Raw genomic sequence first — 22685 nt, forward strand, 5'->3', positions numbered from 1 at the left:
GCCACAGATGCAGACGAAACATCAGGGAAAATGCTACGGGAACACAGCCATACAACCTGGAAAACCCACAACACGCAAGCAGGGGTCTGTGGCACTCGGCCATTTCTTAATTCTAGCCCAGGCTTCCACCCACTGTGGCCTGGGCCCTCTCACAGAAAACAAAGCTTTCGCTAGCATTAAAAACACCTCCAATTTTAAGGTGGCACCAGCGTCCTGCCCTCTTCCTCTTCCTTTCCTTAACTGCTCACTGCACAGAGGAACCAAGTTGAAACGTCCCCCTGGAAGACTCCAGCCGTGGCCGGACGCGACTGAGTATTGCCCCCGCAGTCCTTTGCAAGTGGATGGGCTGGCCCAGACAAGGAAAACCCAGTGGTGAATTATTGGCTACAGTCTACTCCAGTGATGGCGAACCTTTTTGAGACCGAGTGCCCAAATTGCAACCCAAAACCCACTTATTTATCGCAAAGTGCCAACACGGCAATTTAACCTGAATGCTGAGGTTTTAGTTTAGAAAAAAACAGTTGGCTCCCTCTTCCTCCACCCACCCACTCAAGCAGGGACCAGCCTGCTCAAGCCTCCAGCAAGTCCCGCGCGCACCGCTCTGTGCCTCTCTAGCATCATTGCCTCCTCTGCACCCCCCCCCCCCCCCCCCGGGCAGCAGCCACCCGGAGCACAGGCACCAGGCCCGCCAGCCGAGTCCTCCCTGCTCACCGCAGTGCGCACACATCGTGCTCAGTGGCCCAGGCCAGTCTAGATGTGTGTGCGGGTGTGTGATTTTCTACCCCCACATGACGAACTCTGTATGCGCGTGCCCACAGAGAGGGCTCTGTGCCACCTCTGGCACCCGTGCCATAGGTTCGCCAACACTGGTCTACTCAGATTGGCAGTGGCTCTGCAGGTCTCATGCGGAGGTCTTTCAAGTCACCTCCCATCTGGTCCTCACGTGGCAATGCCGGGGATCGAACCCGGGACTTCCTGCAAGCAGGGCAAATGCGCTACTCTTCTTCAGCCACGGCCCCTCCCTGAATGAACTCTGACAACAAATTAGTGAAATGGGTTTTGGGCAGAAAGTGACCCTCCCTGGCCCCCGGGGTCCCAGGGAATGTGATGACCAGCAGCTCCCAAGCCAGGCTGCAACGGCCGAGCTCAGGTTCAAGCCAGCCAATCAAAATGAAATGTCAACCTCTACTCCTCTGTGCGAAATAAATAACTAAATAAAAACCCACCTTGCTCTGGAGGGCTGAACATCCTGCAGCCGCTTCACCCCCAAGCTCAGATACAGAACGCATCTCCGTGACACCCTGCCTTGGTGTGCAGGCACAAACCTGCCCCTTTGGCTGTGGCACAAGAACTACAGCGCATGGCAAAGTGGAACCTGGCCCAGTCTGAGGCATGGTGTGACAGCAGACCTCAGAACAGCGATTCCCAACCAGGGTTCCGTGGTACCCTGGGATGCCGTGAGCATGGCCCCCCCTCACTTTTGTGGTGTCTCCCACTGGCACTAACAAGGATATGGAGCTGGCCCAGAGGGTGGGGCCTGCCGCAAGGTCAGCAGCCACTTTCCCCCCACCCCCACCCCCGTGATTCCCTTCACCCTGGGAGGGGAAGGTGGGGGGGTGGTAAGCAGGGGAACTGGGAGGGGAAGGTGGGGGGAGGATGGCAGGGGTACTGTGAGATATGAAGAGTGAGGTCAAGGGTACTGTGATGTTGAAAAGGTTGGAAAACACTGCCTCAGAAGATAGAGGAAAGAAAGGCACTGGGATTATCAGCCACCTGGGAAATGTCACTGTCGACAACGGGAACAGCTGATAGATTGACAGGGGGCTCCGACTGCGCCTGCCCTACGGCATACTTACGCCTCGGATCACTTTCCCAACGCCAACTTTGAAGCTCAGCGGCTTGGAGGCCTTCTTCTTCTTTGCGGCTGAAAAAGAAAGTTTGCTCTTGAGCTGGTCTGAAGGGGGGGGGGGGGCTCTTGTGGCTTCTGCCCCCACAAACGCAGGCTCAAGGCTGGGCAAACAGGAAAGAAAGGCCGGGGGGGGACACCCTGATTTTTTTTGGGGGGGGGTCCCCCCCCACCCCCCCCCCCCCCCACCCCCCCCCCCCCCCACCCCCCCCCCCCCCCACCCCCCCCCCCCCCCACCCCCCCCCCCCCCCACCCCCCCCCCCCCCCACCCCCCCCCCCCCCCACCCCCCCCCCCCCCCACCCCCCCCCCCCCCCACCCCCCCCCCCCCCCACCCCCCCCCCCCCCCACCCCCCCCCCCCCCCACCCCCCCCCCCCCCCACCCCCCCCCCCCCCCACCCCCCCCCCCCCCCACCCCCCCCCCCCCCCACCCCCCCCCCCCCCCACCCCCCCCCCCCCCCACCCCCCCCCCCCCCCACCCCCCCCCCCCCCCACCCCCCCCCCCCCCCACCCCCCCCCCCCCCCACCCCCCCCCCCCCCCACCCCCCCCCCCCCCCACCCCCCCCCCCCCCCACCCCCCCCCCCCCCCACCCCCCCCCCCCCCCACCCCCCCCCCCCCCCACCCCCCCCCCCCCCCACCCCCCCCCCCCCCCACCCCCCCCCCCCCCCACCCCCCCCCCCCCCCACCCCCCCCCCCCCCCACCCCCCCCCCCCCCCACCCCCCCCCCCCCCCACCCCCCCCCCCCCCCACCCCCCCCCCCCCCCACCCCCCCCCCCCCCCACCCCCCCCCCCCCCCACCCCCCCCCCCCCCCACCCCCCCCCCCCCCCACCCCCCCCCCCCCCCACCCCCCCCCCCCCCCACCCCCCCCCCCCCCCACCCCCCCCCCCCCCCACCCCCCCCCCCCCCCACCCCCCCCCCCCCCCACCCCCCCCCCCCCCCACCCCCCCCCCCCCCCACCCCCCCCCCCCCCCACCCCCCCCCCCCCCCACCCCCCCCCCCCCCCACCCCCCCCCCCCCCCACCCCCCCCCCCCCCCACCCCCCCCCCCCCCCACCCCCCCCCCCCCCCACCCCCCCCCCCCCCCACCCCCCCCCCCCCCCACCCCCCCCCCCCCCCACCCCCCCCCCCCCCCACCCCCCCCCCCCCCCACCCCCCCCCCCCCCCACCCCCCCCCCCCCCCACCCCCCCCCCCCCCCACCCCCCCCCCCCCCCACCCCCCCCCCCCCCCACCCCCCCCCCCCCCCACCCCCCCCCCCCCCCACCCCCCCCCCCCCCCACCCCCCCCCCCCCCCACCCCCCCCCCCCCCCACCCCCCCCCCCCCCCACCCCCCCCCCCCCCCACCCCCCCCCCCCCCCACCCCCCCCCCCCCCCACCCCCCCCCCCCCCCACCCCCCCCCCCCCCCACCCCCCCCCCCCCCCACCCCCCCCCCCCCCCACCCCCCCCCCCCCCCACCCCCCCCCCCCCCCACCCCCCCCCCCCCCCACCCCCCCCCCCCCCCACCCCCCCCCCCCCCCACCCCCCCCCCCCCCCACCCCCCCCCCCCCCCACCCCCCCCCCCCCCCACCCCCCCCCCCCCCCACCCCCCCCCCCCCCCACCCCCCCCCCCCCCCACCCCCCCCCCCCCCCACCCCCCCCCCCCCCCACCCCCCCCCCCCCCCACCCCCCCCCCCCCCCACCCCCCCCCCCCCCCACCCCCCCCCCCCCCCACCCCCCCCCCCCCCCACCCCCCCCCCCCCCCACCCCCCCCCCCCCCCACCCCCCCCCCCCCCCACCCCCCCCCCCCCCCACCCCCCCCCCCCCCCACCCCCCCCCCCCCCCACCCCCCCCCCCCCCCACCCCCCCCCCCCCCCACCCCCCCCCCCCCCCACCCCCCCCCCCCCCCACCCCCCCCCCCCCCCACCCCCCCCCCCCCCCACCCCCCCCCCCCCCCACCCCCCCCCCCCCCCACCCCCCCCCCCCCCCACCCCCCCCCCCCCCCACCCCCCCCCCCCCCCACCCCCCCCCCCCCCCACCCCCCCCCCCCCCCACCCCCCCCCCCCCCCACCCCCCCCCCCCCCCACCCCCCCCCCCCCCCACCCCCCCCCCCCCCCACCCCCCCCCCCCCCCACCCCCCCCCCCCCCCACCCCCCCCCCCCCCCACCCCCCCCCCCCCCCACCCCCCCCCCCCCCCACCCCCCCCCCCCCCCACCCCCCCCCCCCCCCACCCCCCCCCCCCCCCACCCCCCCCCCCCCCCACCCCCCCCCCCCCCCACCCCCCCCCCCCCCCACCCCCCCCCCCCCCCACCCCCCCCCCCCCCCACCCCCCCCCCCCCCCACCCCCCCCCCCCCCCACCCCCCCCCCCCCCCACCCCCCCCCCCCCCCACCCCCCCCCCCCCCCACCCCCCCCCCCCCCCACCCCCCCCCCCCCCCACCCCCCCCCCCCCCCACCCCCCCCCCCCCCCACCCCCCCCCCCCCCCACCCCCCCCCCCCCCCACCCCCCCCCCCCCCCACCCCCCCCCCCCCCCACCCCCCCCCCCCCCCACCCCCCCCCCCCCCCACCCCCCCCCCCCCCCACCCCCCCCCCCCCCCACCCCCCCCCCCCCCCACCCCCCCCCCCCCCCACCCCCCCCCCCCCCCACCCCCCCCCCCCCCCACCCCCCCCCCCCCCCACCCCCCCCCCCCCCCACCCCCCCCCCCCCCCACCCCCCCCCCCCCCCACCCCCCCCCCCCCCCACCCCCCCCCCCCCCCACCCCCCCCCCCCCCCACCCCCCCCCCCCCCCACCCCCCCCCCCCCCCACCCCCCCCCCCCCCCACCCCCCCCCCCCCCCACCCCCCCCCCCCCCCACCCCCCCCCCCCCCCACCCCCCCCCCCCCCCACCCCCCCCCCCCCCCACCCCCCCCCCCCCCCACCCCCCCCCCCCCCCACCCCCCCCCCCCCCCACCCCCCCCCCCCCCCACCCCCCCCCCCCCCCACCCCCCCCCCCCCCCACCCCCCCCCCCCCCCACCCCCCCCCCCCCCCACCCCCCCCCCCCCCCACCCCCCCCCCCCCCCACCCCCCCCCCCCCCCACCCCCCCCCCCCCCCACCCCCCCCCCCCCCCACCCCCCCCCCCCCCCACCCCCCCCCCCCCCCACCCCCCCCCCCCCCCACCCCCCCCCCCCCCCACCCCCCCCCCCCCCCACCCCCCCCCCCCCCCACCCCCCCCCCCCCCCACCCCCCCCCCCCCCCACCCCCCCCCCCCCCCACCCCCCCCCCCCCCCACCCCCCCCCCCCCCCACCCCCCCCCCCCCCCACCCCCCCCCCCCCCCACCCCCCCCCCCCCCCACCCCCCCCCCCCCCCACCCCCCCCCCCCCCCACCCCCCCCCCCCCCCACCCCCCCCCCCCCCCACCCCCCCCCCCCCCCACCCCCCCCCCCCCCCACCCCCCCCCCCCCCCACCCCCCCCCCCCCCCACCCCCCCCCCCCCCCACCCCCCCCCCCCCCCACCCCCCCCCCCCCCCACCCCCCCCCCCCCCCACCCCCCCCCCCCCCCACCCCCCCCCCCCCCCACCCCCCCCCCCCCCCACCCCCCCCCCCCCCCACCCCCCCCCCCCCCCACCCCCCCCCCCCCCCACCCCCCCCCCCCCCCACCCCCCCCCCCCCCCACCCCCCCCCCCCCCCACCCCCCCCCCCCCCCACCCCCCCCCCCCCCCACCCCCCCCCCCCCCCACCCCCCCCCCCCCCCACCCCCCCCCCCCCCCACCCCCCCCCCCCCCCACCCCCCCCCCCCCCCACCCCCCCCCCCCCCCACCCCCCCCCCCCCCCACCCCCCCCCCCCCCCACCCCCCCCCCCCCCCACCCCCCCCCCCCCCCACCCCCCCCCCCCCCCACCCCCCCCCCCCCCCACCCCCCCCCCCCCCCACCCCCCCCCCCCCCCACCCCCCCCCCCCCCCACCCCCCCCCCCCCCCACCCCCCCCCCCCCCCACCCCCCCCCCCCCCCACCCCCCCCCCCCCCCACCCCCCCCCCCCCCCACCCCCCCCCCCCCCCACCCCCCCCCCCCCCCACCCCCCCCCCCCCCCACCCCCCCCCCCCCCCACCCCCCCCCCCCCCCACCCCCCCCCCCCCCCACCCCCCCCCCCCCCCACCCCCCCCCCCCCCCACCCCCCCCCCCCCCCACCCCCCCCCCCCCCCACCCCCCCCCCCCCCCACCCCCCCCCCCCCCCACCCCCCCCCCCCCCCACCCCCCCCCCCCCCCACCCCCCCCCCCCCCCACCCCCCCCCCCCCCCACCCCCCCCCCCCCCCACCCCCCCCCCCCCCCACCCCCCCCCCCCCCCACCCCCCCCCCCCCCCACCCCCCCCCCCCCCCACCCCCCCCCCCCCCCACCCCCCCCCCCCCCCACCCCCCCCCCCCCCCACCCCCCCCCCCCCCCACCCCCCCCCCCCCCCACCCCCCCCCCCCCCCACCCCCCCCCCCCCCCACCCCCCCCCCCCCCCACCCCCCCCCCCCCCCACCCCCCCCCCCCCCCACCCCCCCCCCCCCCCACCCCCCCCCCCCCCCACCCCCCCCCCCCCCCACCCCCCCCCCCCCCCACCCCCCCCCCCCCCCACCCCCCCCCCCCCCCACCCCCCCCCCCCCCCACCCCCCCCCCCCCCCACCCCCCCCCCCCCCCACCCCCCCCCCCCCCCACCCCCCCCCCCCCCCACCCCCCCCCCCCCCCACCCCCCCCCCCCCCCACCCCCCCCCCCCCCCACCCCCCCCCCCCCCCACCCCCCCCCCCCCCCACCCCCCCCCCCCCCCACCCCCCCCCCCCCCCACCCCCCCCCCCCCCCACCCCCCCCCCCCCCCACCCCCCCCCCCCCCCACCCCCCCCCCCCCCCACCCCCCCCCCCCCCCACCCCCCCCCCCCCCCACCCCCCCCCCCCCCCACCCCCCCCCCCCCCCACCCCCCCCCCCCCCCACCCCCCCCCCCCCCCACCCCCCCCCCCCCCCACCCCCCCCCCCCCCCACCCCCCCCCCCCCCCACCCCCCCCCCCCCCCACCCCCCCCCCCCCCCACCCCCCCCCCCCCCCACCCCCCCCCCCCCCCACCCCCCCCCCCCCCCACCCCCCCCCCCCCCCACCCCCCCCCCCCCCCACCCCCCCCCCCCCCCACCCCCCCCCCCCCCCACCCCCCCCCCCCCCCACCCCCCCCCCCCCCCACCCCCCCCCCCCCCCACCCCCCCCCCCCCCCACCCCCCCCCCCCCCCACCCCCCCCCCCCCCCACCCCCCCCCCCCCCCACCCCCCCCCCCCCCCACCCCCCCCCCCCCCCACCCCCCCCCCCCCCCACCCCCCCCCCCCCCCACCCCCCCCCCCCCCCACCCCCCCCCCCCCCCACCCCCCCCCCCCCCCACCCCCCCCCCCCCCCACCCCCCCCCCCCCCCACCCCCCCCCCCCCCCACCCCCCCCCCCCCCCACCCCCCCCCCCCCCCACCCCCCCCCCCCCCCACCCCCCCCCCCCCCCACCCCCCCCCCCCCCCACCCCCCCCCCCCCCCACCCCCCCCCCCCCCCACCCCCCCCCCCCCCCACCCCCCCCCCCCCCCACCCCCCCCCCCCCCCACCCCCCCCCCCCCCCACCCCCCCCCCCCCCCACCCCCCCCCCCCCCCACCCCCCCCCCCCCCCACCCCCCCCCCCCCCCACCCCCCCCCCCCCCCACCCCCCCCCCCCCCCACCCCCCCCCCCCCCCACCCCCCCCCCCCCCCACCCCCCCCCCCCCCCACCCCCCCCCCCCCCCACCCCCCCCCCCCCCCACCCCCCCCCCCCCCCACCCCCCCCCCCCCCCACCCCCCCCCCCCCCCACCCCCCCCCCCCCCCACCCCCCCCCCCCCCCACCCCCCCCCCCCCCCACCCCCCCCCCCCCCCACCCCCCCCCCCCCCCACCCCCCCCCCCCCCCACCCCCCCCCCCCCCCACCCCCCCCCCCCCCCACCCCCCCCCCCCCCCACCCCCCCCCCCCCCCACCCCCCCCCCCCCCCACCCCCCCCCCCCCCCACCCCCCCCCCCCCCCACCCCCCCCCCCCCCCACCCCCCCCCCCCCCCACCCCCCCCCCCCCCCACCCCCCCCCCCCCCCACCCCCCCCCCCCCCCACCCCCCCCCCCCCCCACCCCCCCCCCCCCCCACCCCCCCCCCCCCCCACCCCCCCCCCCCCCCACCCCCCCCCCCCCCCACCCCCCCCCCCCCCCACCCCCCCCCCCCCCCACCCCCCCCCCCCCCCACCCCCCCCCCCCCCCACCCCCCCCCCCCCCCACCCCCCCCCCCCCCCACCCCCCCCCCCCCCCACCCCCCCCCCCCCCCACCCCCCCCCCCCCCCACCCCCCCCCCCCCCCACCCCCCCCCCCCCCCACCCCCCCCCCCCCCCACCCCCCCCCCCCCCCACCCCCCCCCCCCCCCACCCCCCCCCCCCCCCACCCCCCCCCCCCCCCACCCCCCCCCCCCCCCACCCCCCCCCCCCCCCACCCCCCCCCCCCCCCACCCCCCCCCCCCCCCACCCCCCCCCCCCCCCACCCCCCCCCCCCCCCACCCCCCCCCCCCCCCACCCCCCCCCCCCCCCACCCCCCCCCCCCCCCACCCCCCCCCCCCCCCACCCCCCCCCCCCCCCACCCCCCCCCCCCCCCACCCCCCCCCCCCCCCACCCCCCCCCCCCCCCACCCCCCCCCCCCCCCACCCCCCCCCCCCCCCACCCCCCCCCCCCCCCACCCCCCCCCCCCCCCACCCCCCCCCCCCCCCACCCCCCCCCCCCCCCACCCCCCCCCCCCCCCACCCCCCCCCCCCCCCACCCCCCCCCCCCCCCACCCCCCCCCCCCCCCACCCCCCCCCCCCCCCACCCCCCCCCCCCCCCACCCCCCCCCCCCCCCACCCCCCCCCCCCCCCACCCCCCCCCCCCCCCACCCCCCCCCCCCCCCACCCCCCCCCCCCCCCACCCCCCCCCCCCCCCACCCCCCCCCCCCCCCACCCCCCCCCCCCCCCACCCCCCCCCCCCCCCACCCCCCCCCCCCCCCACCCCCCCCCCCCCCCACCCCCCCCCCCCCCCACCCCCCCCCCCCCCCACCCCCCCCCCCCCCCACCCCCCCCCCCCCCCACCCCCCCCCCCCCCCACCCCCCCCCCCCCCCACCCCCCCCCCCCCCCACCCCCCCCCCCCCCCACCCCCCCCCCCCCCCACCCCCCCCCCCCCCCACCCCCCCCCCCCCCCACCCCCCCCCCCCCCCACCCCCCCCCCCCCCCACCCCCCCCCCCCCCCACCCCCCCCCCCCCCCACCCCCCCCCCCCCCCACCCCCCCCCCCCCCCACCCCCCCCCCCCCCCACCCCCCCCCCCCCCCACCCCCCCCCCCCCCCACCCCCCCCCCCCCCCACCCCCCCCCCCCCCCACCCCCCCCCCCCCCCACCCCCCCCCCCCCCCACCCCCCCCCCCCCCCACCCCCCCCCCCCCCCACCCCCCCCCCCCCCCACCCCCCCCCCCCCCCACCCCCCCCCCCCCCCACCCCCCCCCCCCCCCACCCCCCCCCCCCCCCACCCCCCCCCCCCCCCACCCCCCCCCCCCCCCACCCCCCCCCCCCCCCACCCCCCCCCCCCCCCACCCCCCCCCCCCCCCACCCCCCCCCCCCCCCACCCCCCCCCCCCCCCACCCCCCCCCCCCCCCACCCCCCCCCCCCCCCACCCCCCCCCCCCCCCACCCCCCCCCCCCCCCACCCCCCCCCCCCCCCACCCCCCCCCCCCCCCACCCCCCCCCCCCCCCACCCCCCCCCCCCCCCACCCCCCCCCCCCCCCACCCCCCCCCCCCCCCACCCCCCCCCCCCCCCACCCCCCCCCCCCCCCACCCCCCCCCCCCCCCACCCCCCCCCCCCCCCACCCCCCCCCCCCCCCACCCCCCCCCCCCCCCACCCCCCCCCCCCCCCACCCCCCCCCCCCCCCACCCCCCCCCCCCCCCACCCCCCCCCCCCCCCACCCCCCCCCCCCCCCACCCCCCCCCCCCCCCACCCCCCCCCCCCCCCACCCCCCCCCCCCCCCACCCCCCCCCCCCCCCACCCCCCCCCCCCCCCACCCCCCCCCCCCCCCACCCCCCCCCCCCCCCACCCCCCCCCCCCCCCACCCCCCCCCCCCCCCACCCCCCCCCCCCCCCACCCCCCCCCCCCCCCACCCCCCCCCCCCCCCACCCCCCCCCCCCCCCACCCCCCCCCCCCCCCACCCCCCCCCCCCCCCACCCCCCCCCCCCCCCACCCCCCCCCCCCCCCACCCCCCCCCCCCCCCACCCCCCCCCCCCCCCACCCCCCCCCCCCCCCACCCCCCCCCCCCCCCACCCCCCCCCCCCCCCACCCCCCCCCCCCCCCACCCCCCCCCCCCCCCACCCCCCCCCCCCCCCACCCCCCCCCCCCCCCACCCCCCCCCCCCCCCACCCCCCCCCCCCCCCACCCCCCCCCCCCCCCACCCCCCCCCCCCCCCACCCCCCCCCCCCCCCACCCCCCCCCCCCCCCACCCCCCCCCCCCCCCACCCCCCCCCCCCCCCACCCCCCCCCCCCCCCACCCCCCCCCCCCCCCACCCCCCCCCCCCCCCACCCCCCCCCCCCCCCACCCCCCCCCCCCCCCACCCCCCCCCCCCCCCACCCCCCCCCCCCCCCACCCCCCCCCCCCCCCACCCCCCCCCCCCCCCACCCCCCCCCCCCCCCACCCCCCCCCCCCCCCACCCCCCCCCCCCCCCACCCCCCCCCCCCCCCACCCCCCCCCCCCCCCACCCCCCCCCCCCCCCACCCCCCCCCCCCCCCACCCCCCCCCCCCCCCACCCCCCCCCCCCCCCACCCCCCCCCCCCCCCACCCCCCCCCCCCCCCACCCCCCCCCCCCCCCACCCCCCCCCCCCCCCACCCCCCCCCCCCCCCACCCCCCCCCCCCCCCACCCCCCCCCCCCCCCACCCCCCCCCCCCCCCACCCCCCCCCCCCCCCACCCCCCCCCCCCCCCACCCCCCCCCCCCCCCACCCCCCCCCCCCCCCACCCCCCCCCCCCCCCACCCCCCCCCCCCCCCACCCCCCCCCCCCCCCACCCCCCCCCCCCCCCACCCCCCCCCCCCCCCACCCCCCCCCCCCCCCACCCCCCCCCCCCCCCACCCCCCCCCCCCCCCACCCCCCCCCCCCCCCACCCCCCCCCCCCCCCACCCCCCCCCCCCCCCACCCCCCCCCCCCCCCACCCCCCCCCCCCCCCACCCCCCCCCCCCCCCACCCCCCCCCCCCCCCACCCCCCCCCCCCCCCACCCCCCCCCCCCCCCACCCCCCCCCCCCCCCACCCCCCCCCCCCCCCACCCCCCCCCCCCCCCACCCCCCCCCCCCCCCACCCCCCCCCCCCCCCACCCCCCCCCCCCCCCACCCCCCCCCCCCCCCACCCCCCCCCCCCCCCACCCCCCCCCCCCCCCACCCCCCCCCCCCCCCACCCCCCCCCCCCCCCACCCCCCCCCCCCCCCACCCCCCCCCCCCCCCACCCCCCCCCCCCCCCACCCCCCCCCCCCCCCACCCCCCCCCCCCCCCACCCCCCCCCCCCCCCACCCCCCCCCCCCCCCACCCCCCCCCCCCCCCACCCCCCCCCCCCCCCACCCCCCCCCCCCCCCACCCCCCCCCCCCCCCACCCCCCCCCCCCCCCACCCCCCCCCCCCCCCACCCCCCCCCCCCCCCACCCCCCCCCCCCCCCACCCCCCCCCCCCCCCACCCCCCCCCCCCCCCACCCCCCCCCCCCCCCACCCCCCCCCCCCCCCACCCCCCCCCCCCCCCACCCCCCCCCCCCCCCACCCCCCCCCCCCCCCACCCCCCCCCCCCCCCACCCCCCCCCCCCCCCACCCCCCCCCCCCCCCACCCCCCCCCCCCCCCACCCCCCCCCCCCCCCACCCCCCCCCCCCCCCACCCCCCCCCCCCCCCACCCCCCCCCCCCCCCACCCCCCCCCCCCCCCACCCCCCCCCCCCCCCACCCCCCCCCCCCCCCACCCCCCCCCCCCCCCACCCCCCCCCCCCCCCACCCCCCCCCCCCCCCACCCCCCCCCCCCCCCACCCCCCCCCCCCCCCACCCCCCCCCCCCCCCACCCCCCCCCCCCCCCACCCCCCCCCCCCCCCACCCCCCCCCCCCCCCACCCCCCCCCCCCCCCACCCCCCCCCCCCCCCACCCCCCCCCCCCCCCACCCCCCCCCCCCCCCACCCCCCCCCCCCCCCACCCCCCCCCCCCCCCACCCCCCCCCCCCCCCACCCCCCCCCCCCCCCACCCCCCCCCCCCCCCACCCCCCCCCCCCCCCACCCCCCCCCCCCCCCACCCCCCCCCCCCCCCACCCCCCCCCCCCCCCACCCCCCCCCCCCCCCACCCCCCCCCCCCCCCACCCCCCCCCCCCCCCACCCCCCCCCCCCCCCACCCCCCCCCCCCCCCACCCCCCCCCCCCCCCACCCCCCCCCCCCCCCACCCCCCCCCCCCCCCACCCCCCCCCCCCCCCACCCCCCCCCCCCCCCACCCCCCCCCCCCCCCACCCCCCCCCCCCCCCACCCCCCCCCCCCCCCACCCCCCCCCCCCCCCACCCCCCCCCCCCCCCACCCCCCCCCCCCCCCACCCCCCCCCCCCCCCACCCCCCCCCCCCCCCACCCCCCCCCCCCCCCACCCCCCCCCCCCCCCACCCCCCCCCCCCCCCACCCCCCCCCCCCCCCACCCCCCCCCCCCCCCACCCCCCCCCCCCCCCACCCCCCCCCCCCCCCACCCCCCCCCCCCCCCACCCCCCCCCCCCCCCACCCCCCCCCCCCCCCACCCCCCCCCCCCCCCACCCCCCCCCCCCCCCACCCCCCCCCCCCCCCACCCCCCCCCCCCCCCACCCCCCCCCCCCCCCACCCCCCCCCCCCCCCACCCCCCCCCCCCCCCACCCCCCCCCCCCCCCACCCCCCCCCCCCCCCACCCCCCCCCCCCCCCACCCCCCCCCCCCCCCACCCCCCCCCCCCCCCACCCCCCCCCCCCCCCACCCCCCCCCCCCCCCACCCCCCCCCCCCCCCACCCCCCCCCCCCCCCACCCCCCCCCCCCCCCACCCCCCCCCCCCCCCACCCCCCCCCCCCCCCACCCCCCCCCCCCCCCACCCCCCCCCCCCCCCACCCCCCCCCCCCCCCACCCCCCCCCCCCCCCACCCCCCCCCCCCCCCACCCCCCCCCCCCCCCACCCCCCCCCCCCCCCACCCCCCCCCCCCCCCACCCCCCCCCCCCCCCACCCCCCCCCCCCCCCACCCCCCCCCCCCCCCACCCCCCCCCCCCCCCACCCCCCCCCCCCCCCACCCCCCCCCCCCCCCACCCCCCCCCCCCCCCACCCCCCCCCCCCCCCACCCCCCCCCCCCCCCACCCCCCCCCCCCCCCACCCCCCCCCCCCCCCACCCCCCCCCCCCCCCACCCCCCCCCCCCCCCACCCCCCCCCCCCCCCACCCCCCCCCCCCCCCACCCCCCCCCCCCCCCACCCCCCCCCCCCCCCACCCCCCCCCCCCCCCACCCCCCCCCCCCCCCACCCCCCCCCCCCCCCACCCCCCCCCCCCCCCACCCCCCCCCCCCCCCACCCCCCCCCCCCCCCACCCCCCCCCCCCCCCACCCCCCCCCCCCCCCACCCCCCCCCCCCCCCACCCCCCCCCCCCCCCACCCCCCCCCCCCCCCACCCCCCCCCCCCCCCACCCCCCCCCCCCCCCACCCCCCCCCCCCCCCACCCCCCCCCCCCCCCACCCCCCCCCCCCCCCACCCCCCCCCCCCCCCACCCCCCCCCCCCCCCACCCCCCCCCCCCCCCACCCCCCCCCCCCCCCACCCCCCCCCCCCCCCACCCCCCCCCCCCCCCACCCCCCCCCCCCCCCACCCCCCCCCCCCCCCACCCCCCCCCCCCCCCACCCCCCCCCCCCCCCACCCCCCCCCCCCCCCACCCCCCCCCCCCCCCACCCCCCCCCCCCCCCACCCCCCCCCCCCCCCACCCCCCCCCCCCCCCACCCCCCCCCCCCCCCACCCCCCCCCCCCCCCACCCCCCCCCCCCCCCACCCCCCCCCCCCCCCACCCCCCCCCCCCCCCACCCCCCCCCCCCCCCACCCCCCCCCCCCCCCACCCCCCCCCCCCCCCACCCCCCCCCCCCCCCACCCCCCCCCCCCCCCACCCCCCCCCCCCCCCACCCCCCCCCCCCCCCACCCCCCCCCCCCCCCACCCCCCCCCCCCCCCACCCCCCCCCCCCCCCACCCCCCCCCCCCCCCACCCCCCCCCCCCCCCACCCCCCCCCCCCCCCACCCCCCCCCCCCCCCACCCCCCCCCCCCCCCACCCCCCCCCCCCCCCACCCCCCCCCCCCCCCACCCCCCCCCCCCCCCACCCCCCCCCCCCCCCACCCCCCCCCCCCCCCACCCCCCCCCCCCCCCACCCCCCCCCCCCCCCACCCCCCCCCCCCCCCACCCCCCCCCCCCCCCACCCCCCCCCCCCCCCACCCCCCCCCCCCCCCACCCCCCCCCCCCCCCACCCCCCCCCCCCCCCACCCCCCCCCCCCCCCACCCCCCCCCCCCCCCACCCCCCCCCCCCCCCACCCCCCCCCCCCCCCACCCCCCCCCCCCCCCACCCCCCCCCCCCCCCACCCCCCCCCCCCCCCACCCCCCCCCCCCCCCACCCCCCCCCCCCCCCACCCCCCCCCCCCCCCACCCCCCCCCCCCCCCACCCCCCCCCCCCCCCACCCCCCCCCCCCCCCACCCCCCCCCCCCCCCACCCCCCCCCCCCCCCACCCCCCCCCCCCCCCACCCCCCCCCCCCCCCACCCCCCCCCCCCCCCACCCCCCCCCCCCCCCACCCCCCCCCCCCCCCACCCCCCCCCCCCCCCACCCCCCCCCCCCCCCACCCCCCCCCCCCCCCACCCCCCCCCCCCCCCACCCCCCCCCCCCCCCACCCCCCCCCCCCCCCACCCCCCCCCCCCCCCACCCCCCCCCCCCCCCACCCCCCCCCCCCCCCACCCCCCCCCCCCCCCACCCCCCCCCCCCCCCACCCCCCCCCCCCCCCACCCCCCCCCCCCCCCACCCCCCCCCCCCCCCACCCCCCCCCCCCCCCACCCCCCCCCCCCCCCACCCCCCCCCCCCCCCACCCCCCCCCCCCCCCACCCCCCCCCCCCCCCACCCCCCCCCCCCCCCACCCCCCCCCCCCCCCACCCCCCCCCCCCCCCACCCCCCCCCCCCCCCACCCCCCCCCCCCCCCACCCCCCCCCCCCCCCACCCCCCCCCCCCCCCACCCCCCCCCCCCCCCACCCCCCCCCCCCCCCACCCCCCCCCCCCCCCACCCCCCCCCCCCCCCACCCCCCCCCCCCCCCACCCCCCCCCCCCCCCACCCCCCCCCCCCCCCACCCCCCCCCCCCCCCACCCCCCCCCCCCCCCACCCCCCCCCCCCCCCACCCCCCCCCCCCCCCACCCCCCCCCCCCCCCACCCCCCCCCCCCCCCACCCCCCCCCCCCCCCACCCCCCCCCCCCCCCACCCCCCCCCCCCCCCACCCCCCCCCCCCCCCACCCCCCCCCCCCCCCACCCCCCCCCCCCCCCACCCCCCCCCCCCCCCACCCCCCCCCCCCCCCACCCCCCCCCCCCCCCACCCCCCCCCCCCCCCACCCCCCCCCCCCCCCACCCCCCCCCCCCCCCACCCCCCCCCCCCCCCACCCCCCCCCCCCCCCACCCCCCCCCCCCCCCACCCCCCCCCCCCCCCACCCCCCCCCCCCCCCACCCCCCCCCCCCCCCACCCCCCCCCCCCCCCACCCCCCCCCCCCCCCACCCCCCCCCCCCCCCACCCCCCCCCCCCCCCACCCCCCCCCCCCCCCACCCCCCCCCCCCCCCACCCCCCCCCCCCCCCACCCCCCCCCCCCCCCACCCCCCCCCCCCCCCACCCCCCCCCCCCCCCACCCCCCCCCCCCCCCACCCCCCCCCCCCCCCACCCCCCCCCCCCCCCACCCCCCCCCCCCCCCACCCCCCCCCCCCCCCACCCCCCCCCCCCCCCACCCCCCCCCCCCCCCACCCCCCCCCCCCCCCACCCCCCCCCCCCCCCACCCCCCCCCCCCCCCACCCCCCCCCCCCCCCACCCCCCCCCCCCCCCACCCCCCCCCCCCCCCACCCCCCCCCCCCCCCACCCCCCCCCCCCCCCACCCCCCCCCCCCCCCACCCCCCCCCCCCCCCACCCCCCCCCCCCCCCACCCCCCCCCCCCCCCACCCCCCCCCCCCCCCACCCCCCCCCCCCCCCACCCCCCCCCCCCCCCACCCCCCCCCCCCCCCACCCCCCCCCCCCCCCACCCCCCCCCCCCCCCACCCCCCCCCCCCCCCACCCCCCCCCCCCCCCACCCCCCCCCCCCCCCACCCCCCCCCCCCCCCACCCCCCCCCCCCCCCACCCCCCCCCCCCCCCACCCCCCCCCCCCCCCACCCCCCCCCCCCCCCACCCCCCCCCCCCCCCACCCCCCCCCCCCCCCACCCCCCCCCCCCCCCACCCCCCCCCCCCCCCACCCCCCCCCCCCCCCACCCCCCCCCCCCCCCACCCCCCCCCCCCCCCACCCCCCCCCCCCCCCACCCCCCCCCCCCCCCACCCCCCCCCCCCCCCACCCCCCCCCCCCCCCACCCCCCCCCCCCCCCACCCCCCCCCCCCCCCACCCCCCCCCCCCCCCACCCCCCCCCCCCCCCACCCCCCCCCCCCCCCACCCCCCCCCCCCCCCACCCCCCCCCCCCCCCACCCCCCCCCCCCCCCACCCCCCCCCCCCCCCACCCCCCCCCCCCCCCACCCCCCCCCCCCCCCACCCCCCCCCCCCCCCACCCCCCCCCCCCCCCACCCCCCCCCCCCCCCACCCCCCCCCCCCCCCACCCCCCCCCCCCCCCACCCCCCCCCCCCCCCACCCCCCCCCCCCCCCACCCCCCCCCCCCCCCACCCCCCCCCCCCCCCACCCCCCCCCCCCCCCACCCCCCCCCCCCCCCACCCCCCCCCCCCCCCACCCCCCCCCCCCCCCACCCCCCCCCCCCCCCACCCCCCCCCCCCCCCACCCCCCCCCCCCCCCACCCCCCCCCCCCCCCACCCCCCCCCCCCCCCACCCCCCCCCCCCCCCACCCCCCCCCCCCCCCACCCCCCCCCCCCCCCACCCCCCCCCCCCCCCACCCCCCCCCCCCCCCACCCCCCCCCCCCCCCACCCCCCCCCCCCCCATAGATTTCACAGCTGCCAGATCTTTAGCTGGTTGTTGGCCTTCATTATAATTCGAGCCTCACCCAGAGGCCTAGGAAGTTGTAATGTTTCGGCGCAGTATTCGTACAGATCCCAGCAGGGCTGCCTTCTGAATCTGACCGATGTTGATGTTGTCGATTTGAAGATGTTTCAAGTGCTGCCCTGGTGTTTTTGGGATGGCGCCCAGGGTACTGATGACCACTGGGGAGACCTCAGCTGGTTATTATTATTTAAAGATCTTGTTTCCACCAGCACCTAGTCTAGGGCTGTGGTCCCCAACAACAGCTTGCCTGCAAACTTCTCTTCTGACAGGTTGACCTTGGCAGTGTTGCCCACTTTCCAGGCCTTGAGCCAGAGATTCCTCTGAACCAGAACTGTTGCAGCCTGAGACCTTGCACACAAAAAGGATATCGAAGAGATAGAGAAAGTGCAGAGAAGGGCAACAAGGATGATTTAGGGACTGGAGCACCTTCCCTATGAGGAGAGGCTGCAGTGTTTGGGACTCTTTAGTTTGGAGAGGAGACGTCTGAGGGGGGATATGATTAAAGTCTATAAAATTATGCATGGGGTAGAAAATGTGGACAGAGAGAAATGTTTCTCTCTTTCTTTCTCACAATACTAGAACCAGGGGGCATCCATTGAAAATGCTGGGGGGAAGAATTAGGACTAATAAAAGGACACTTCTTCACGCAACATGTGATTGGTGTTTGGAATATGCTTCCACAGGAGGTGGTGATGGCCACTCACCTGGATAGCTTTAAAAGGGGCTTGGAAAGATTTATGGAGGAGAAGTCGATTTATGGCTACCAATCTTGATCCTCTTTGATCTGAGATTGCAAATGCCTTAGCAGTCCAGGTGCTCGGGAGCAACAGCCACAGAAGGCCATTGCTTTCACCTCCTGCATGTGAGCTCCCAAAGGCACCTGGTGGGCCACTGCGAGTAGCAAAGAGCTGGACTAGATGGACTCTGGTCTGATCCAGTAGGCTTGTTCTTATGCTCTTATGTCTGGGCCGGATCTGGCTGAAGAGGTCTGTTCTGGGTCCATGTTGCTCTCAGTGATCTGAGCGCTCAGATGGCAGAGGTTCCTCCTTTGTGCAAGGCTCCTGTGCCTCTGTGCAGCGGAGAAATGGAACTCACGGAGTCCTCCTCCTCCTCACAGTTCTCTTTGAAAGAGGGGGGGATGCCCAGGAGGTCTCTTTGTGGGGGGAGCTGAAGGCTTTGATTGTGACCCACTCCCTGGTCGCGTATCTGCTCCCCTTCTTCTAGACTCCCAAAGGGAGGGGGAAGTACAACACGTGGGCTCAGACTTCTCTGCGAGGCCTGGTGACACAGCGGTCCCTGTGGCTCCCCCGGGCCTGTTGCGTCAGGAAAAGCTGCAGAAGAGGCCAGGAGACCGAGAGCTCCCACCCAGTCATCTCATCTCCACTCTGCATGCAGGCCTCAGACTCCGAGGAAGGCTGCAGAGCTGGCCTCAGGGATGGTGGGCCTGGGAGGTTCTCAGACCCTCCCTTTGGTCCCAGCGACGAGGCCCAAGTGGGCTGGGGCACTGCAGGTGGGGCTGGGCACCCGTCCCCCCAGGCGCCTCGTCAGCGCGCAGGAAGCTCCTCTGTGGTGCCTGGCCTGACTTCCCCTTCCTCCTCCTCCCTGCCTTCTCTGCTGACGAGAGAGGGGCAGACATGGGGACTGTCTGTTCCAGTTCTTGATTCAGCAGAGCTGCTCCAAAAGCAGCAACCCGATCAGACTAAGAGCTATGAAAACGGGAGGGGAAGGACTGCCCCCTGTAGTTCTGGGAGGAGCAAGTTTTCCACAGCCCTGTTCGGACAGTAGGGGGTCGGGGGCCAAATCGAGTGTGAATAACGCAGCCCCATTGAAGGAAAAAGGCCCAACTCTCAAAACGCTGCAGGCTCTCTGGGATGCAGCGGAGGGCTGGAAACACCCACAGCGCTCTGTCTGGGCAATGATCTGGGGGAGGCACACATCGGAGCCTGTAAGGTTTTCCTCCTTTTATTTAGAAGTGCCTTTTTGTTCAGGTGAGCCCCCGCCCGTGAACTGGGAGACGGCAGCAGGGATTGGCTTGGCAGGAACACCCCCCCTCCCCCACCCACAAGTCTTCTCAGCGGCCGGAATGTCAGCTTGGACCAAGAGACACAGCAGATGGCAGGACAAGTCGACTGTCTGAGGATCACCTATCTGTAATCAATGTTGGGGGAGGGGGGGGAGGCACAGCAGCGGAGAGGCTCCCCCTCTTTCTGGAAGGGAAACTGGGCCGTGCACCCTGAAATCCACCACAACGACCTGGAATTCTTTTGCAACAGCTGGAACGGGAGGGGAAGGGCAAAGCCACTATGACCTCTCAGGCTCCCCACATTTCAACTCTGCACTTTGAAAAGTTCTTGCTTCTCAACCGGAGGCTCCCGAGCACTTGTTTACACCAGAGTTGGATCAAGTGCTTTTTTCCAGCTCCAAGCCGGGTACGATAATAAACTAACTTGGGCCAAGAATATACCAATTCAGACTGCAGGACGAAGACTCACACCATCCCCCCCCAACATTCCTCTATTGCAGTGATGGCGAACCTTTTCGAGACCGAGTGCCCAAATTGCAAACCAAAACCCACTTATTTATCGCAAAGTGCCAATACGGCAATTTAACCTGAATACTGAGGTTTTAGTATAGAAAAAACGGTTGGTCCAAGGCGCGCGTTACTTGGGAGTAAGCTTGGTGGTAGTCGGCGGCTTTGCTTTGAAGCAACCGTGCAACTCTTCCAACGGGTGAATCACGACCCTAGGAGGGTTTACTCAGAAGCAAGTCCCATTGCCAGCAACTGAGCTTACTCCCAGGTAAAGGATCGCGCGGGGGGGGCACTCTGCAGTGCCCACAGAGAGGGCTCTGAGTGCCACCTCTGGCACCCGTGCCATAGGTTCGCCACCACTGCTCTATTGCATTTCTCGATCCCCTGCCTTCCTTCCCACTGGGCACTGGAAGCAGATACCGTTACCAGGATGTGATCAGCCCTGAGTCTCAGTGAAAAAAGCATATTACAATTATTATTATTATTTTGCCACCAAGTCACAGTTGACACGTGACAAACCCTGATGGGGTTTTCAAGGCAGGAGATGTTGAGAGGTGGTTTGCCATTCCCTGCCTCTGCGTCACGACCCTGGGGTTCTCTGGGGGTCTCCCACCCATGGCCGATCGTGCTTAGCTCCTGAGATCTGACAAGATCGGGCTGGCTAGCGTGGGCTTCCCAGGCCAGGCCAGGCCAGACTGCAAGCAGAATCCATAAACATGCTATCTGTGCTACGTCCGGGGGCTTCCTTTCGGGTGGACCCATCCTTACATGCAGTCTGCAGTCATGCAGCCCAGGAGGCCTCTGCTAGAGCACGCGAATTCATACCCATTCTCGGCTTTCCTTTTCAGAGTCTCCTGTTCCCTCAGGAGGGCTTGGTGTTCTTCGTAGGCGGCCAAAAGCCTGTCCAGAGTGGAACAAAGAAAACAGCATCCCCAGATTAGACGTCGAGGTCTGGAAACGCAGGCGGCTTCTGCTGCAGGCCTCGCTCCTCCGCCTGGGCTCCCTCCCGCTGCCGTAACTCCCCTGGAGCAGCGAGGCCTGCCCCTCTGGCCAACGCTGGGACACCCAGGCCTGGTGGGCACCAAGAAAGCCGAGTCTGCCTTCAGCTGCTTACGAATTATACCTCAAAAGCGAAATCCACTCCTGAAGAGAATGCACCACCTCCCACCTACAAAGTGTTACCATCACATTGCCATCCTGAGCAGGCAGGACCTCCTGGGAAGAAGCCCCCATCTGCAGCCCCCCCCCCCCACTGGTCTCTGTGCCCTGCACTCTCATTCACTCGTGCCGCCAATGCTGGAATAAACTGGGGGGGAGGGGAGGGGAGACGGGGACTCACTTGTTCACATCCAGACCAAAATCTTCAAGAAATTCCACTTTTCGCTGGGAAAACAAAATCCTCATCTTTATAGGCAAGGGACCGCCGATGGCTTTGTCAAAGCACACAAGGATGTTCTCTTCATTTTGCTTTAGGTCCCCGTTGTACTCCATTTCCAGCAAGTTGAGATATAACTTGGGGTTATCCTAAGTACAGAGAGAGATTTTGACTGTGTGCTACTTTTCCAGATCAAGAGAACAAAAATGTGCAGCTGTTGTGAGTTTTGGGGGCTGTGTGGCCGCAGTCTAGTAGGTTCTGCTCCTGATGTTCCGCTCTGCAAAACGTTTCTGTGGGCAAAATGCTAGGAGAAGAAACTACCAGATCATGGCCACACAGCCCCGAAACCCGCAACAGCCTCCTCCATTACCTGCTGCCGACCTTGGGGCTGTCTCGGCTCCGAAGACTGTATCCGGGAATTCTTGGGAAATAGGGAGGGGGACTTTCAGCGGGGGATAAAGGGGCCAGCTTTCACCAAGTATGGTGCTTGTATGCCTCATCATTAAACGCTACTGATTGATATTTTGGAGTCTGTTTATTGGCTTAAGGTCCCAAGACCTAACACTAACACAGCGAGGCAGGCAGACGGCCCTGACTGATTCCCTGGCGGCGGCCACAGGAATCTGTTTTCCCGCACACAACATATTTAAAAGGTGTACTCCCCCCAAAAATTAACCTGCTTCACTGTCTGCCCATCAACAATTTCCTCCAAGAAGAGATACGCAAGACAGCAAGAAACTGTGAAAAGAAAATCTGTCTTCTCTGTCCTCCCCCACAGCTACCCACTCTGTCAGCATTGCTATGATCAGTACTCACCCCACAACTGCGGACATTCCTCAAAGCAGGGCCGGAAGGTGTTTGCACGTGATCTAGGAATCAGTGTTACCTCCCTCAGGAGGGGCAGCTGAGACCAAAACTTTGGACATCTGGATGCTTATGACTACCCATAAAGAATGGCATCCAATACATCCAACAGCTTGAGAATTCCATTTATGTCAAATTCATTATGGGTTGTTGTTGGGGGTTTTTTTTGCTTTTTTAAAAAAAACTTCTAGTCCTTATTTCCATCAAGTTCTATCAATAATTCTTGCCTTAAGAACATAAGAACGAGCCTGCTGGATCAGACCAGAGTCCATCTAGTCCAGCACTCTGCTACTCGCAGTGGCCCACTGGGTGCCTTTGGGAGCTCACGTGCAGGAGGTGAAAGCAAGGGCCTTCTGCTGCTGCTGCTGCTGCTCCCGAGCACCTGGTCTGCTAAGGCATTTAAGAACATAAGAACGAGCCTGCTGGATCAGACCAGAGTCCATCTAGTCCAGCACTCTGCTACTCGCAGTGGCCCACTGGGTGCCTTTCGGAGCTCACGTGCAGGAGGTGAAAGCAAGGGCCTTCTGCTGCTGCTGCTGCTGCTCCTGAGCACCTGGTCTGCTAAGGCATTTAAGAACATAAGAACGAGCCTGCTGGATCAGACCAGAGTCCATCTAGTCCAGCACTCTGCTACTCGCAGTGGCCCACTGGGTGCCTTTCGGAGCTCACGTGCAGGAGGTGAAAGCAAGGACCTTCTGCTGCTGCTGCTCCTGAGCACCTGGTCTGCTAAGGCATTTAAGAACATAAGAACGAGCCTGCTGGATCAGACCAGAGTCCATCTAGTCC

At 80.3% G+C, this 22685-nt stretch overlaps 2 protein-coding genes across 2 annotated transcripts in view; both read right to left on the reverse strand.

The window, feature by feature from the left end:
* Positions 1–20422, reverse strand: part of LOC125426443 (Fanconi anemia group M protein-like) — a 34270-nt gene extending 13848 nt beyond the window's left edge. The window contains exons 1-4 of the mRNA XM_048484702.1: positions 20234–20422; positions 19194–19278; positions 18847–19050; positions 18226–18443 (exon numbers count right to left, since the gene is read on the reverse strand). Of these exons, the coding sequence (XP_048340659.1) occupies positions 18226–18443; positions 18847–19050; positions 19194–19278; positions 20234–20422 (696 nt within the window). The remainder of the gene's footprint in view (positions 1–18225; positions 18444–18846; positions 19051–19193; positions 19279–20233) is intronic.
* A 2-nt stretch (positions 20423–20424) lies between these two features.
* Positions 20425–22685, reverse strand: part of LOC125426444 (pre-mRNA-processing factor 39-like) — a 29593-nt gene continuing 27332 nt past the window's right edge. Inside the window, exons 3-5 of the mRNA XM_048484703.1 lie at positions 21406–21456; positions 21000–21184; positions 20425–20560 (exon numbers count right to left, since the gene is read on the reverse strand). Coding sequence (XP_048340660.1) covers positions 20425–20560; positions 21000–21184; positions 21406–21456 — 372 coding nt within the window. The remainder of the gene's footprint in view (positions 20561–20999; positions 21185–21405; positions 21457–22685) is intronic.

This window comes from Sphaerodactylus townsendi, linkage group LG02, assembly GCF_021028975.2.
Source record: "Sphaerodactylus townsendi isolate TG3544 linkage group LG02, MPM_Stown_v2.3, whole genome shotgun sequence".
Taxonomy (NCBI): domain Eukaryota; kingdom Metazoa; phylum Chordata; class Lepidosauria; order Squamata; family Sphaerodactylidae; genus Sphaerodactylus; species Sphaerodactylus townsendi.